The sequence below is a fragment of the Hyaena hyaena genome, unplaced genomic scaffold (genome assembly GCF_003009895.1).
Source record: "Hyaena hyaena isolate Hyena2069 unplaced genomic scaffold, ASM300989v1 scaffold_332, whole genome shotgun sequence".
Taxonomy (NCBI): domain Eukaryota; kingdom Metazoa; phylum Chordata; class Mammalia; order Carnivora; family Hyaenidae; genus Hyaena; species Hyaena hyaena.
This window is the reverse complement of record NW_024080964.1, coordinates 912,856-930,498: the sequence shown is the minus strand read 5'-3', so window position 1 is coordinate 930,498 and position 17,643 is coordinate 912,856. Positions and strand designations below refer to the sequence as shown.

At 44.6% G+C, this 17,643-nt stretch overlaps 1 protein-coding gene across 3 annotated transcripts in view; it reads left to right on the top strand.

Annotated features, from left to right (window-relative positions):
* SPTBN1 (spectrin beta, non-erythrocytic 1) overlaps window positions 1–17,643 on the top strand; it is a 198,284-nt gene that overhangs the window by 117,932 nt on the left and 62,709 nt on the right. For all 3 annotated transcript variants that reach the window (XM_039249201.1, XM_039249202.1, XM_039249204.1), the window contains one exon: window positions 8,231–8,382. In XM_039249201.1, the coding sequence (XP_039105132.1) occupies window positions 8,231–8,382 (152 nt within the window). The remainder of the gene's footprint in view (window positions 1–8,230; window positions 8,383–17,643) is intronic.

The following is a 17,643-nucleotide window of genomic DNA, read 5'->3' as shown; positions in this document are numbered from 1 at the left end:
AAGTCTTGTGACTATTGGCCTACTTGGTCATGTTAAAATAATGTTATAATTAGAGCCTTATGTATTTTGCTGCCACTCATTCTACCGCATAGGTATCTGATGGCAGTTGCCACAAAACAAAACAAATTGGAAAGAAATAAAAACTTTGAACTTTTTAGGTTAGCTTTGGACCCCTTTTATTCTCAAAGCCTGTACCACAAAATTGCATTTTTATGATTTATCAGACATTGAGAAACTGTTGCAAAAAGCAATCAGTTGTGAAAGATTTTTAGTTAATTTTTAGTACAATGATAACACTTAACTTCTTAGGGCCTGTCTATGTGATTTGAAATTTCTTTCTTGAACAGTTTAAGTAGGATCACCAGTCGCAGCAGGATTTATCAGAGTGCCTATTTGTTGGGCACTGGAAGTCTACTGGTTCATTCAGCAAATGTTTGTTGTGTACTCATTCTACCAGGTATATGGTGAGGCTTTAAACAGATGTAGAACTGAGTTCTTGCCCTGGGCACGATTACAGGCTAGTTGAGGAGATAAAGGACACAGGGTCCAAGATAAAAAGATAAGAGATCACATCCCATCAAATGATGGCCCATGGAAGAGCTCATCCTGGCCTGAGTCTTAAAAGAAGGGTAAGGGGGTGCGCCTGGGTGGCTTAGTCGGTTGAGCATCCGACTTTCGCTTAGGTCATGATCTCGCGGTTCGTGGGTTCGAGCCCCGTGTCGGGCTCTGTGCTGACTGCCAGCTCAGAGCCTGGAGCCTGTTTCAGAGTCTGTGTCTCCCTCTCTCTCTGACCCTCCCCTGCTCACGCTGTCTCTCTCTCTCTCTCCTAGAAAAAAAAAAATATATATATATATATATATATATAAAAGAAGGGTAAGGGAAGAGTAAGTGCCCTCTAGCTTAGGAGAATGGTGTTAAGCAAAGGTAGGACAAAGGAATATGCAAGTTATGTGAGTTCAGAGTATAACAGAAGAAGTGCTGTAAGATTGGAACACAGAGCTCATGTGTCAGGGAGGATCCCAGTGGAAGCATGTGTCTCCTCAAGAGAGGCTGCTCTGGACCCTTGATCTCTCACCTCAGCGATTTGGACCCTCTTGTGGATGGCTGGGAGCCGTTGAAGGTTTTGGTACAGTGGTGCAACTTTGAAAAACCGCTGTTTGGGGGAGACGACCACAGCAGTGATGTTTAAAGTGGGTAAGAAAGGCACGAGGCAGGGGACTTGGGGAATTGTTGAATGGTGGACCTGCAGCCATCATAACTGTAGTAAGCTTTTTCTTCTAAACACCCAGAAATACATCTTGAAGTCATTCCTGGCAACTGATCCTGTACTACTTTTGTTATTTTTTGACTTTCCACTTTGTTTCTGCAGCTAGACTAACTAGTTCATTGAGAGCAAGGGACCTTCACTTAGACAGAGTTCTGCGTACAGTTAGGTGCCTCATAAAGACCGGAGCTTACTAATATTCCAACCTTCAGATTGATTATTCCTTACTCAGATAGCTATAATAAGGTCCATTCAAGTAGCCATGGGGCAGTATTCATGGCATGATTGCTTCATCGCTTTCTTTTGATTTCTTCTCAGCTTCTGTCCTTGTTTCCCCATTCCTACTGTGAACCCACATGGACACTTAATGTAGCTGAGTCTGTACAAAGAAAAATTGTACATGATTGCCACCTCCTCCTCAAGATAGGCCACTAATTTAACACACTTGAAGAAGATCCTGGAAAGAAAATTTTCTTGGGTTATACCAGCAGGTTCAGACTATTTGAAAAGTAGAAGAAAGATCTGTTCTCTGCAGCCAGATATAAGTCTAGTCTTTGGGGAAATACTGCATGGGGTCATTTGTCAGTTCCTGTTTCTGTGTTTCCCTTATTTTCCATCCAGAAATGTTCCATGCCTTGAGGCCTTTCTTCATCCCTGGCTCCCATCCCTTTTTATAGCCAGAATTGTGGCATATGGTGAATACGATTGTGTTTAGCACTCTGTGCACAGGGTGTTGCCAAAAGATGCTATACAGTCATTTTAATAACACAATGCCCTTCTGTTCATCAAACTATTTCTGTGTCCTTTAGCTTAACTTAGGCTAACACAGGGTTCATTTTTCTAGTTGTAGCAAATTCTCCAGAGTAAATAAATGTTGAAGCATTACAGTTCTTGAAGTATTGGTAATAGCCATTCCCCAAAAAGCACGGAAGTCAGTTATATGCTTTATAGGGGTGGATGATGGAAAGGATATTCATAGCCTTTTGGTTAAAATTGCGCAAGTATGGGGGCGCCTGGGTGGTTTGGTTTGTTAAACATCTGACTCTTGATTTCAACTCTGGTCATGATCTCAGGGTTTGTGAGTTTGAGCCCCATGTTTTGGAATTTTTCTCTCTCTTTGCCCCTCCCTTGCTCGTGCTTGCTCACATGATCTTTCTCTTTCCAAATAAGTAAATAAATAAACAAAAATAAACTTAAAAATTGGTAAATATGTTTCTCAGTTATAAATATTTCACCCCTTTTCGGTAAGCCATCTTCTGAAAATCTTAAGTTATGTATCAAAACCAAAAGACCATAAATCTAGATACTTCAAGAAGGTGTATCCATGCATAATAACTCGTCTTGACTAAACAATGGAAGAGCCAGATCAAACACCCACGGGCACCCAGCATATGTCAGCTGTGCCTCTACTGGCTGGCGTTGCAGAAAGCCCTTATCCTCACTGTGCCTTGAGCTTTGGTGGAGATACTTCTTGTGTCCCACCTCCCTGACAGAGTTGCTGGGGCGAGAAAGTGCACATTGCTGTATGGATGCATGATGGGGTTACTGGAGGCACACCATCTCATCAAATTCTGTTTTCAAGAAAGCTCACCATAGTAGAATTTCACCTACAGTTCACTCCTTCTAGGGATCAGAAGCTGACACAGATATTGCCCCTCACTCAAGATTGGGTTTTCTCTTCTGTTTCTCAGTAGTCCATATTTTCCAGGTGGTTGGCTAATTTTTCTCTGGGGCTGTGGTGACAAAGACTGGCTAGATCTTCACACCTGGAACCAGTTGTGGTTCCTGGGTTCTGTTATGCGGACATTTTGGTAGAATTGGTAGTTCTGGGAGGCTTATTTTGGCTGTCACCTTAGCCCTTCCTGACTCCCACTCCTGCATTGACATGTAGACTCACCAAGCCCTCTCCTGCGAGGGACTGCTGGTTCTCTCTGCCCTTTCTTCACTTGGTTCCCTGTCTCTGGGCTACTGGCACTGCAAGTGCCTCAAGTCCTGGCTTCCACTGGTCCGTATGCATTGATGCTAGGATGCCAGAGGTGGTAGTGTCCTCATGTACCCCATTGGTTTCCACTCTGCCTACCACATCAGGATGCTCATTGCAAAGAGGCATCGGTGAAGATTGATTAACATGAAGGCCCTTAGGAGGGGGAGTGAGGAGACCTATATTCTCTGTAGCTTTGTGTATAGAGCAAGCCTTGCGGGGCCATAGAGACATATCTAGACTTGCTGAAGACACAGTTGGAGTTACCCAGTGAGGGAGCAGACCCTCTCACAAAGTAAGGATTTGGGTTAGGGTGGTGAGATGGTGGGTGATTCTGGATCTTGTATCATGGACACGTGTTTTTGTTTCAGTGTTGTGCTAGAGACATTATTGCATAATGAATGATTGAGAATCCAGGCTTTAGAGCCAGCCTTTCTGGAAAGTTACTAATTCCTACCTCATAGAGTGGTTACGAGAATTGTAAAAGCACGTAGAAAGGTACCTGGGACATAGAAAGTCTCATTGATGCTATTATTTTTTTAATAAAAGTGAAAGAAAGAGCCATTTTCTTTCTGGATGATTGCTAACAACTTCTTGCTATGTACACACGCAGTTCCCCGCCCGCTCCCCTCCCCTTCCGGGATTTTTAAATAGCTGGTCCAGGTGTGGTAGAAGGGAATTTTGTGCTTTTGAAAGAATGTTGTTTTAGATAACTTCCAAAGCCTTGTTCTACCTGAGAGTGTATGACTCCATGATCCTGGATCTCAGGTGGTTGGAACTCATGAGAGTGCTGCTCTGCTGGGGCAGAGCAGAAGGAGCTGATGGTTACAAGCCTGGCACTTTGCTGTGTACTTTACCTCCTCTCATCTAATGCTAGAGCGACTTTAGGCCAGTCCCTCTAAAGGAATAAATGGTGGGGGTTGGGGGGGATGAATACACACAGCTGAGAGACACTCACTGGGAACAGGGCTCTGGAAGTGCCTGTTCCTTCGAGGCAGCACATACAGCTTATGTGCAGGGCAGGCTGGGTGGGGGACACTGAACCTGCCCCAGTGTCATGCTCAGCCACTGTAAACTTTTTGGGAGGAGATGCAGGCATGACCTGGCTTGGTTAACTGCACTACAAGGTCCTGAAAAGGTACAAGGAGAACAGAGATGGCTTGGGGGACAGAAGTACCCAGTGTCACCCTGGGCCTTACTCCTTTGGTTGTCCTGGAGGCAGAGGCGGCGGCTGCTGCTGTTTTCTGGCAAGAAAGCAAGCGCTTTGTGTAACGCGTGGGGTTGAGGGTGATTTTCTCCTGCTGCAGCCAATGTGCAGACCACCAGGCTCATAAAACCTTAGGTAAGAGAGTAGTGAAATGAACAGCACCCCAAGTCAGATGACTCTCTGGGGAGTACAGTCTGAGACACTACGAATGCCAACTCCTTTTTGGTAGAAGCCCAGTATGTGTACACCAGGATATCCTAACCTGGGTACTACTGACATTTTGAGCTGGATAATTCCTTGTTGTGGGGGCTCTCCTGTGCCCTGTAGGATGCTTACCAGGATCCCTGGCCTCTACCCACTAGTTGCCAGTATAGCACCCCCCATCCCCCCACGGGACAGTGTCTTCAGACATTGCTAAATGTCCCCTGGGGAGTTGAGAACCACTGCTCTAAATAACCAAATCAGTATGGAGTTTGCCAGGGCTCCCTTCTCATGGTACCAGATTTGCCTCATACTCATAGAGCTGAAGTGGTCTCTCCTTTCTCAGCTACTCCCACCACTTCCTTACATAGTTCTGGCAGAGTTACCTCAGCTTGAGCTTGGAAACACGCCTCTGGACTGTCTTCCATCATCTGTGCCAAGGGCCTCCTGCTCCTCCTCAAGCAGGCATCTGGCTTAATCTGCCCCTGTCTCGCTGGGTTGTGAGTACAGGGGTGATGTCATTGTGCCTTCCCAGGAAGGGTGGAACAAAGAGCTGAGTCCCCAAGGACACGCAGCCTCATCCTCAGCTAGGCTGCTGGGTAGATATCTTTCCTTCCCTTTCCCTCCTTCCGGCCTCAGAAGTGTTTGTTGTTCACCAGCCCTCCATTGTCAGAGGCCACACTAAGCTCACTGGACTTCGTGTCTCACTGCTGAGCCCATTTCCTGCCCCTCGTGTGTCATGAGAGTGTTGGTTCTGGTCCAGTTCTTGGATGGAGTCTACGTGCCTTTTCCAGAGCAGAGGCACAAGCCAGAGGAGCTTAGGCCTTATGTGACTTTTCTAGCACGCTTATGTGACCTGGGGCCTGCTTTTAAGCTGTGTGGGGAGAGTAGAAAGGGGAAACAGGAGCGAGGACAAGAAAGCAAGCACTCGTTCCTTTCCTTTATTTTTATTTGAGTTCTCCTCTTCCTCTTTTCTCCCTCCTTCCCGGAGTTTCTGGGGATGGGTGGAGCCTTCCTCACGCAGATCCGCCGCCTGTTTTATTTCCGTTCAGTTCTCTGCTCCACCTGTGACCTCTCTGCCCCCTTCTGGAGGAGGAGAGTCTGGGTTCCACTATAACTCCCAGAACTGGGTGCTGTGGGAGTGTGCTTACTGTCTTTAGAAGCAAATCCTTGGAATCTCCTTGTTTGTAAGGGAACCTGTGAATTCCGAACCTGAAGGAAGCCAGGAGTATTTTTGTAATGTGAGATTCACCCAAAGGAGTGACAGTTGTCTGAGGAACACCTTTGTGCTTGTTTATTTAGAAATACCATAATCCAGGCAGGTTTTCATTTTGATCTTGTTCCCTTGATAGGTTGGGTGTGGTAGTGACTTTGAGCCTAAACCCTTTAATAACAGCTTTGAAACCCATCAAGGGCTTTATTAAAGACATTTTTAACTCCATTGTAGCACATAAAATTTATTAGAATTTTTTTTAAAAATTAGCAGGCCCTAAATACATCTGAACCAGGAGTTACTTGCCATCTGTGAAATGTACTCAGTGTGTTTGTGTTCTGCTCGGGACTTCCTCTTTCAAAACAGCCAAGCATTGGCAAAAAATACAGCTCCCTGTGTCAGTGTCCTGAAGTTGCCGTCCATCATGATGATTGTGTGATTAATAATGCATCTGATCTTCTCTATGTGACCTATCATGATGTTATTGGTACAGCTCCTTTTTCATCTGCACTGTGCCCCTTACTACTGTTTTCTTGTTCCCCCAGTCCTGCCCTTTCTGATCCTTTGTTTTGGGTTGGCTTTTGTCCCTTAGAAAGGCCCTCTTTTCTGCTGGACAGACTGTTCCTTTAGGGAAAGGCTGGGTGGGGAGGAGCTGCTCACTGCAGCAGGTGGCCAGCTGCCTCACCGGCCAGGCAGTACAGGCTCATCCCACGTTGTCTTTGCCTGGCCCCCTCCCTGTGGAGGGGTGGCTGGAGGCCTTGGCAAAGCCTTCCTGCAGACTCCCAGGATGTTCCAGCCAGGCTGGGAACCCAGTATCTCCAGGCCACCGGATACATGCCCTTGTCAGCAAGGGTAGCTTTTTAGTTGTCCCTGAGTGGTGGTGAAATACATAAAAATTATTGGGGTCTGCTCCCTTTCGTAGATTAATGCTTAGACATCTTGGTGGGTTTGGGCTTATACTGGAAGGAGTAGATCTTGGGTCCTTTTGGCACAAATTTATGCTATAGAACCAGAAGTGGGGTGAGTAACTGACAAAAGAGTACTTTTATAGAAAACAGTCAGTGAGTGTGAATGTGTACAGGGCATATTCTGTGGATCCCTGTTGATGGTTTCAGCAGTGTGCTGGGCTGATATGTCTAGAGTTTCAGGTTCTGAATTGAACAGAACTTAATCAATGAGGCTTGAAAAACAGTACTGTTCCCTAGATGACTTGGATGTACTACTACTATACTTTAGGCCATAAACCAGCAGTCGCATTTTAAAAAAATGTTTATTATTTTCAGAGAGAGAGAGTGAGCAAGCGAGCATGTGTACTTATGAGTAGGGAGAGGAGCAGAGAGAGAGCGAAAGACCAAGAATCCCAGGCAGGTGCTGTGCTGTAAACACAGAGCCTGATGTGAGGCTCTGTCCCAGGAACGATTAGCAGAAATCAAGAGATGTATACTCAACTGACTGAGCCACCCAGGCACCCTTGCCAATTTTTCAACTAATGGTTGTAGTTTGGAGATTATAACTGTCCACTCACCTGATAGAAGGGGACACTGAACACAGTATCTGAACACGTTTTTGGTGAAACCTTGGGCCCAGGCCCTGTTCTCCCAGTGCCTGGTACAGATGTCTTTGTACCTCACCACCTGCCATTTTCTCTGTTGTTCATGGATGTATGATTTAGCAGGTAAGAAGGTCATTGCAGATCAATGTCATGAATGAATTTATCTTTTTTTTTTAGTTTATTTAAGAGTGAAAGAACATGAGTGGGGAATGGGGAGAGAGAGAGGGAGAGAAAGAATCCCAAGTAGGCTCCACGTGGTCAGCATGGAGTCCAATGCACAGCTCCATCCCGTGAACTGTGAGATCATGACCTGAGCCACCCAGGCACGCTGTCTTCTGATCTTTTGTATATGAGGGAAGACATTTCTTGCTGCCTCCTTTTTTTTTTTTTTTTACCACATGTCCTTCCCTATACTGTATGCTTCCCTAATACTCACCTTTTGAAGGAACAATAGTAGTTGTAAGATATACATTGGAAACTTTACCAAATGTTACGCTGTTGGGCAGGGCTGCAGAGGACCCCACTGTGTTCTGCTGTATCTTCTTGTCTCTCCAACAGAGATGAGAGAAAATGAAACGAATGAGAGCAAGGCTATAATGCTGATGGTGTACGTAGGGGCTTAGACGTTCAAGGACTGTACAATTCTTACATTCCTCAAGCATTTATTATACTTCAGAGAAGCTAAGTAGCAGTTTTAGTTAGAGTTGAGTTTTCCTGTTTTTCCTTTGGCCGGGCTTTTGTGACCCTGCCCGCACAAAGCTGCTGCTGCCGGGCTGTGATTGATGGTAAAACAAGCTCTCTTCTGCTTGCAGATGAGCGCGAAGCTGTGCAGAAGAAGACCTTCACCAAGTGGGTCAATTCCCACCTTGCCCGGGTGTCCTGCCGCATCACAGACCTGTACACTGACCTTCGAGATGGACGGATGCTCATCAAGCTACTGGAAGTTCTTTCTGGAGAGAGGCTGGTAAGTGGTAATGTTATTAAGTGACTTTGCACCATAGGCTGGAAAATTTTTTTGAAAAACCGAGTGTGGACTTGTGTCTTCTGATGAATTTTGCAATTAATGACTAATATTTTTGAGAAGGAAGGTCTGGTCAGGTGAGCTGAGTATGTTGGGAAAAGCTCCTGTGTACCGTTGTGAGTCTGGGCGATATTCTTGAACTGAAGGAAAGCAGCCTTGTTCTGGAAATTTTTGAGTTACTACCCTTGGTCTGACATCTTGGCTGGTGTCCCCTGTTAAACAGGGCACGGCACTGGAAATTGAAGGGCCAGACTTAGGCACTGGCTCCAGGATGAATCTGTATCCCACAGGATCATGGAATAATTTTAAATCTGTGTCTTATTGATTCTTTGGAAAATCTGAGCAGCTGTTACAAGGTGGCAGGAATTGAATTCAGTAGTCTTTGATGTTTTTTGCTTTCTTCCCTGCATACTTCTTATTTTGGGGGTGGAGGGAGAGGCTGGTGTTGTGTCATCTCCTTGGAAACTCAGCTTCTGATGAATTCACTGTGCCTTTTTGGGCAGGGCGGTTGTCAGCCTAAAGTGAAAATTCTATCCTCATTTTGTTTCTCAGAGCTACTCTGGCTTTCTCCGCTGTGACTTTTGTTTATGAACCATAAACCAGTCACTGTAACTGACCCGACAGGTTTTGTCTCCCCTTGTTTTGAAAATAGATGCTATATTGTACCAGAACACATGTAGTTCTATAGGTGGTAGTGGGACTGAGCCAAAAACTGACGCCCAGGGATAGAGTCCCACATCTGTAGTGACATCACCAGGAAAATATGATGCTGGTGGTTGGCAGGGCTGCCAGAAAGCCTTATTTTTAACTTGAACTCCACCCTGTAACTTGACAGCCTCATGGGTCTCTATGCAGACCAACCCACACACCTCTGACCACAGGCAAGGGGCTAAGGTTGTACTCTGCCCTATTATTAGCCTGCCAACAGAATTGCCTCTTGAGCGTGGGTGAATATAGAGTTTTTTCTCTCCCTTTCCCTATGTTCAAGAACAGAGTCCTTTAAAAGATGGTGAGGCAGGCCCTATCTCATCCATAGTGAGTTTTGTCTATGCGCTTTGTTCCCCAGGTTTGCAGGTCTTGTTACCTCATATTTGAGAGTTTGTGGGTCAAGCTAAACAAACTAGAGAACTTAAAGGAGACTTCTGCTCAGGCCCATGATGACTGCCTCAAAAGTGGTATATAGAGTCGTAGTCTGGGCAGTTGGGCTCATGTGGAGGGGATATAAGACCCCTCATTTATTGCATGTTGATTTTTTTATTAGTGTTGTAATGTTTATTTATTTCTGAGAGACGGAGGGGCAGAAAGAGGGAGACAGAATCTAAAGCAGGCTCCAGGATCTGAGCTGTCAGCATAGAGCCTGATGTGGGGTTTGAACTCAAAAACTGTGAGATCATGACCTGAGCAAAAGTTGAACGCTTAACTGACTGAGCCACCCAAGGTGCCCCTTTTTTTGAAGTAAGTCTGTGTGAGAACCTAGGATAGAATTACAGTGATATGCACCTTTAAATTTAGTTTTTGTTTTAGTTTTTCCTGTTTATATTTTTGTTCTTTTTTTGAAAAATTTTTAAGTAGGCTCCACATCCAATGCAGGACTTGAACTCAAAACCCTGAGATCGAGAATTGAATGTTTTACTGACTGAGCCAGCCAAGCACCTCCTCCCCTTTTTAAAAATTTTATTTTTAAGTAATCTCTACCTGCAACATGGGGCTTGAAGTTACAAGCCCAAGATCAAGAGTCATATACTCTACTGACTGAGCCAGCCAGGTGCTCCTGATTTCACTTTTCTAACCAGACATTTCCCCTTACTTCTCAGTCTTTTTTTCCCCTGCTTCTTCAGTGTTTAATGTAGTATGATTGATTTTATTTTGTTTTTGTTTGTTTGGAATGTTGTTTGGAAAGTAGCTAAAAAATCATTAAAGGTCATATGGTTAGAAATTAATTTGAACATTTATTTTAGTTCCAGTAGGGTAGAGTCTTCCAGGCTGTAGGGAGCAAAGTGTTCACCTTTGAAGGTCCATAATTCTTTAATACCTTGTGTCCTTAATGATGTCCACATAATAAATGGAATCAGTCCCATTGCCCTTTATTCCGAATGGTCCAACAAAAACTTTAGTAGGGAAAAAGAAAGCAGCCAGCAAAAAGTATAGTTCTTAGTTATGTGCAGGTCCCACTTCTTTGTTTATTTGCTATTAGCAATACTTTATCTTTTTCTTCTTCTTTTTTTTTTTTTGGCAGTCATCCAGAGGCCTAGGAGAGTAGGAATGGGAAGAACAAAAGATGGGAGTTATCTTCTAACCTCTTAGGCAGTCAATGCCAGAAATGGTGTTTAGCAATGACATACTCTTTGGTGAAACCCCAAGTGCCTTGACTTCTTTCATTATCCATTCCTCACACCAACACTGATTATAGGTTGGGCAGTCTGATTAATCTTCTTACTCCAAAAATAAGGGTACCATAGACAGAGTGAGCTAAGGCTCTTGTTCATTCAGACTAAGAATTTTCAGCCTGTTTGGCCCCATGGTTTATTTGGTTCATAGAACTTTCTGGAGGGGACACAAACTACCTTCGGCTCTTGGCTGTGGAGGCTGCTAGGGACTCACTTTAGAGACCTCCCTGTAGGAGATGACCTTCCTGAAGGCTTGCCCCAAAGAATCCTCACATATTCAGAGTACAGAACTAATGAGGTGTGGTTAGAGGTTCTCGGCCTGGGTAAATTCTCATCCACAGCTAAACGTGTATGGTCAGATAGTAGTCAGCTCTGGGCTTTCTGCACCAGTGATCCCAAACCCTGGGTAACATTTGCCCTCCATCCGGACCTATGTCTCAGTCAGCATTTTAGCCCCAGCCCTTACCATCAGCTTGACAGTAGGTAACAGATGAATATAGGAGGAACTAGAATATTTAATTTTACTGTATTAATGGATTCTTGGAGCCAGTTCATCCTTCTTTACAAAGGAGGAAGTTTGATTTTTCCTAAGTTGAAAGAAACAATAGCTCCAGATAATTCTACCCTAACTCCATCCTGCATTTTGGCTCAATAAAATTTGAGTTCCATTTGAACAAGTTTCAGACAGGCATTCAGGTTATCAAGGCATTTGACTCTGCTGTATGGGGAGCATCAGAGAGCAGAAATCCCTTTCTGTGGTCCAGGCATGGACAGGATCCATGTCTGGAAATGTCCCTTTGTTTGCCTCAGGTATGTCATCCTGTGGAGCATTGAGGAAACTCTGAGGCTGAGCTAGGAAGCTTCTCCTACTTAGGTGGGATTGGGTTGATGACAAAGAAAACCATTTTTTCCCCAGTATCTTACTCTGAAATTACAATGGCGTATAGCTCTTCATAAAGGCGTTGCTTTAAAATTCCCTTATAAGTATAGACCCATCCTGGGATGCCTGGGTGGCTTAGCTTAGTCGGTTTTAAGCGTCTGACTTTGGCTCAGGTCATGATCTCGTGGTTCGTGGGTTCGAGCCCCACATCGGGCTCTGTGCTGACAGTTCAGAGCCTGGAGCCTGCTTCAGATTCTGTGTCTCCCTCTCTCTCTGCCCCTCCCCTACTCATGCTCTGTCTCTGTCTCAAAAATAAATTTTAAAAAATTAAAAAAATATAGACCCACCCTTAACTTTAGCATCAACTGAGCAGATAAATGCTGTGAGCACAGAACATGTGCCAGTCATTATGTCAGTGGTCCCACATCTTAGGATCTTGGGAGTAATGCTGTTGGGCTTGGACTTTGCTGAAGTGGAGCCCACTGGTCATAACCCAGGGTTGAAGCTTGCCTGCGCTTGCCCCCTTCCCTCCATGGGCCTCAGCAGTGAAGGATGGTTCTAAGTAAGACTGCCAGCTTTCTGTCCCATTCCTGCCACATAGGGCACTCACTTGTGACCCAGAGAGGACAAGGTTTTCTGAACACCTCTGTATGCCGTTTCCAATAACAGATATCTCTGGGTTTTGCTCGCCTTTTGTTTTCTTGATATTCTGTCTTCTTAATCTGTTAATCAGTGTTGAAGAAGAGAAAGCAGCAACAACAACAAAAAGCATTTTTTTTTCCCTTTGCCACCGTTAATTCCGAAACAGGCTGAGCTAGGTGGGGACGATAGATTTACCACAAGATTTGTTAAGCCTTAAATCCCACATTGCTGAGTGAGTTTTACATAAAGCCTTTGTTAGGAGAGCCACACTGGCTTGTATTGTTGTTGAAATGGGATTTTGTGGACTGGTCACAGAACCTATCTGTTGTTGGTAATATCATTTGTTTGGGAGAATCTGGTTTTGTTCTGAATAACTGGCCACAGAAGAAAGCCCCATTAAGTTGCAGTCTAAATTGCACAAATGCAAAAAGTGAATTAATAATAATAGGTACGTATGATGAAGTACCCAGTGAATGGTCCCAGAGCCCTAGAGTTCAGAAGGGGAAACAGCCTTCTGGATGACTTGTCATGAAGCCATAGCAAGTGGGTGGGGTTTCACAGGATCCAGGAGGAGGGGTTTAGGTTTAGATGGTGGGAGGAGATAAGGGTCAGTTGTCTGCTGTGAGGGAGAGTGAAGGCATGCATTTGGTGGTGGGCATCAGGAAGGAACTTGTGTAGGAAAGTATCCCGGGTAAATTGGTGATGGTTTTTGGGAAGAGTGATGATGGTGACTTGAAGGTCTATTGCTTTTAGTGTGTTGTTCCTTGATTAATTTTAATTGGACAAGAATCTTTTTTTTTTTTTAATTTTGTTAACATTTATTCACTTTTTTTATGTTTTATTTATTGCTGAGAGAGAGAGAGAGAGAGAGAGAGACAGCATGAGCGGGGGAGGGTCAGAGACAGAGGGAGACACAGAATCCAAAGACAGGCTCCAGGCTCTGAGCTAGCTGTCAGCACAGAGCCTGACACAGGGCTTGAACCCACAGACCATGAGATCATGACCTGAGCTGAAGTTGGATGCTTAGCCGACTGAGCCACCCAGGTGCCGCTGGACAAGAATCTTTTATACTGTTATTAAAGCTCAAAGTTTGACTGGGGACTTAGAGAGAAGTGAGTTTGCTGTGTATTATATTAGAGGATGCTGTGGAATAAGTGCTTCCCATCCTGCCATCTGTATTAAGTAGAGCCGTGTGTATGTGGTAAAACTATTTTTTATTGAAAGACAAAGATGGGCACCTGGGCGGCTCAGTTGGTTGGATGTCCAACTCTTAATTTCCACTCAGGTCATGATCTCACAGTCATAGGATCAAACCCCACATCGGGCTCTGCGCTGAGCATGGAACCTGCTTGGGACGATTCTCTCTCCCTCCATTTCTTCACCTCTCCCCAGCTTACACACTGTCTCTCAAAATAAAGAAATAAACATTAAAAAAAAAAAAGACAAAGACCTCAGGGTCAGTCACATTGGTATGTGGAGACCAGTTAGTGTGTTTTCTCCATTTCCTCTAACCGGACAAAAGACCAGAACATATATTAGTAAGCCTTCCAACCTCCAACATATACATTGTATTTTATAGCTGGAAGTGATGTTGGTGGCCACTGTAGTGTTAGATCCCTTTATTTCACTCCTTCATGCTAAGAATAAGTAACCAGCTGAGCCATCCAGCTAGTGTGTGGCAGATAGAAGCTTAGAGCCCAGCCTGCTTCTCCCATTTCCCAGGGAGTGCGTCCTGTGAGACTGGTCACACTGCAACCCTTGGGGGAGCTGCTGCTCCAGGTGGCTTCAGGGTGACTTTGGAAACCCATGGAAAGTATCTGAGGAAGTAGGGGTTACCAGGGTGGAACAGCGTGGACCAGCTCCCAGGGGGCCTCCCAAAGCACCCTGCCAGAAATGTTCCCTTATGTCTTCCTGTTTTATTCAGGGAGGCCAGGTCAGCTCTAAGAAACTTTTTTTTTTTTTTTGTCTTTTTTTATCTCTAGACTCTGACAAAAACACTGCCATTGTGATTATTCTGTAGTTGTGCAAATCCTGACGCTCTGCAGGGTAGAATAGATTTCAGACTCAAGGACGGGCAAACAGTGGAGGCAGAGTGGTGGCCCAGACACCATCCAGCTCTTTTGTTCTTCTTTAAAGGTATTGGGTCTACTCAGGCAGATTTGCCCAAGGCTACTTTCTCAGAGGTAGGGCTTGGACAGATTGCTCTAAGAAGCAATTAGAATTGTGTTGTCAGATGCTAGAGGTGCTTCTTTAGCCATAATTTCCACTCCCTCTTTGGAGTCTGAAAAAAGACGGGTCTGGGGTGAAATGTAGGATGGAGCTGTGGTTGATGAAGATGAGAGACTAAAAGGGACCTTGGGAAGGGAAACAGAAAAGTGCCTGCAAAATACAGGAGCATGGGCTGTGGTGTGGGAAAAGCAGAGAAGCTTGTTTTTTTAAAGCTTATTTATTTTTGAGAGAGAGAGGGAGGGGTAGAGAGAGTGAAGGGAGGAGGGGCAGAGAGAGAGAGAGAGAAAGGAGACAAGAAGACCAGACAATCCCAAGCAGGCTCCACTTCACACTGCCAGCACAGAGCCCAGTGCGGGGCTTGAAATCACAAACCATGAGATCATGACCTGAGCTGAAATCAAGAGTTGGATGCTTAACCGACTAAGTCACACAGGCGTCCCGAATGACTTCAAGGAGGATCTGTAAAAGTAGGCATTTCCTCAGAGGAACCTTTCTCCCGCTGCCACCACCACCACCACTTATTTGAGTCACATATTGATCTGGTATCAATCTTTGTTTCCACATTAATGGCATTTCAGACTGCCCCATCAGAAATGACCTACAAGACAGAAAGGCATATGTTGCCGTGGGAACACACCAGTGTCACACTAGAAGTTTGACAATAATTAATGGAGGTAAGACAGGGAACACTCCTTTTCTTGGCAGACTTAGCCGTTCTTGGGGCGCGGCTTTAAGAAAGTGTTTATTACTGAGAAATGCACCCCTCCCCCTAGTTCCATTGTGTTCAGTTTTCCCCATTGTTATCTCTTTTTAACTTTTAAGAGGATGGAACTTTAGTAATATAAAAATAGCCCTTAAAAAAATGAAAACTATCTGCCAGATGGGAATTGAGTCTATTTCCTTTCACGTGGAAATGTGTACCACTTTTGGTTCTTGGTATATCATGAAGACCGTGAGCTTTGGAATCCTTGCTGGCCATGTAGGGACTAGCCACATGGATTATTCTATCCCTCTAAGCCCACGTGTTCCTATCGGTAAATGGTAATTACTATACAGTGTTACTGTGAGGATTAAATGCAATAACAGTTACAATCACCTAATAAAGAGGTTAACATAGTTGGTCCATCAGTGGCCACCAAGAATTTTTAGATCTTGGGGGCTTGGCAGGTTTTTTTTAATGGTTTAAAAACAAATTTTTTTGTTGTTATATTTGAGAGAGAAAGACAGAGAGCGAGCAGGGGAGGGACAGAGAGACAGAATCTGAAGCAGCCTGCAGGCTACAAGCTGTCAGCACAGAACCTGATGCTGGACTCAAACTCCTAAACTTTGAGATCATGACCTGAGCTGAAGTTGGACGCTCAGCTGACCACCTAGGCAGCCCTGCAGTAATAATATTTAAAATGTCTTTGTAAATCATGTTTTTCATACTTGTTTCCTAACAAACTTTGAACCACAGAGTCCTTATTATTGCAGAGCCCTAAGTATAGAGGTTTGGGTATTTTCATGTCCTTTCCTCTCTGTGGAAGCCCCAAGCAGCCACATTTTTCTCTACCACTTTTTCTTTTCATTCCAGTCCAGAATTTAATTTCAGGTGTCAGGATTAGAAGAGTGGTATTATCATCATCACGGTTTGGAGGCACATTTTCTTCTGGTTTTAAACTTTGCCTTTCAAAAATTGAAGTATGTCAACTTTTCAGGCTTTTACTGGGAAAGTTCTGTCTAGAACCTAAAAATCAGCTGTTGTCTCCAGAGAGGTATATTATACTTAAACACAAGTAGAGGGGAGAGTCCTCCCCCATTTATTTTAAGTAGAATTGTTGAGAGGAAGATACTTGAGGTGCCCTTTGCTGGTAAAGAGACATTTTGTGTGTTTGAGAACACTATAGTGATTAGATTACCATTTCATTTATGTAGTGGCCCTTTGAGATAATTATCAGTTTCTAATCAGTTTATGGGTAAGCAGTTGAGAAGTGAGGCTCTGATTTGCCAGAAAGTGGGGAAATTGCAGCTTGAAAGTAGGCATTTCAACATCGCATTCGTTATCTTCTGCACCTAACTGTCCAACAAAAGCTTATCCCATAGGGCTAGTTTGCGCGTGTCTGATGATTTAAAAGAGAAGAGGCCATGAGCAGTAGGGAAATTTTAGGGAAAGGGAAACCCCACCCCTGCCTTGGTTTTATCTGGGGAGAGTTGCAAAAAAGAGGGTTGGTTCCTGAAAGTTTTCCTTTTTTTTTTTTTATTACTAGCTTTTAGAAGTTCAGTGAGGTTTGTTTATTTTTTAACCATTTGAAGGAGTCTGATCATTTTACCTGAGGAGGTTTGTCTGAATTTTTTCTTCCAGTTCCTTCCTTTGTCTCATGCCCTAGCGTTTCCAGTGGCTGGTGCTTTTCAGGGATTTGAGTTGCATCTAGGTCTGCAGTGAACCTTCCATAGCTGATCTGGCATGGCCAGTCACATCCGCATGGGGTCCGTGCGAGGTGGCATTAGACTTCATCAACCTGCTGGGAAGTGGACCTTTATCACCATCCTCCCCCACTCATGCCTTGTATCTACATTCATGTGGAAAGGAGCACAGGTTCTGCTGAGATTTTGTAGAGAGAGAATAGAGGCCTGGAAGGTCTTGTATGTTTGCAGTTGAGTTTTTTAGGATAAAGTCTGAAAGAACAGTGGTTATACCTGATGGAGCCTGGGAAGATACCAGCAGCCGCCCCCAATCTACTCCTTCCCCTCTTTAGTTCCTTCTGATTCCATCCACACTGTTTCTCTTACCCTCAGTTAGGAAATGACCTTTTCTGTCCCCTTTGAGGCACACTTGGGAGACTGTATTGCACTTAGTAGAATGGCCCAGTTCTCCTTGCTGTGCAGGCCTCGACACCAGGACACTTTGGGATTGAAACAGCACACGTCAGCGGACCGAGATCTTACTAGTCAGGTGCACAGTCACTGAAAAGCGCTGAGAGGGAAAGGCCTTAGGACGCCACAGGAAGTGTCAGTCTTAGGTGCTGCCAGTGCTAGGGGGTTCTGTGCTGGGAAATAGAAAGGGGCGGACAGAGCTAGGTGGTGGAG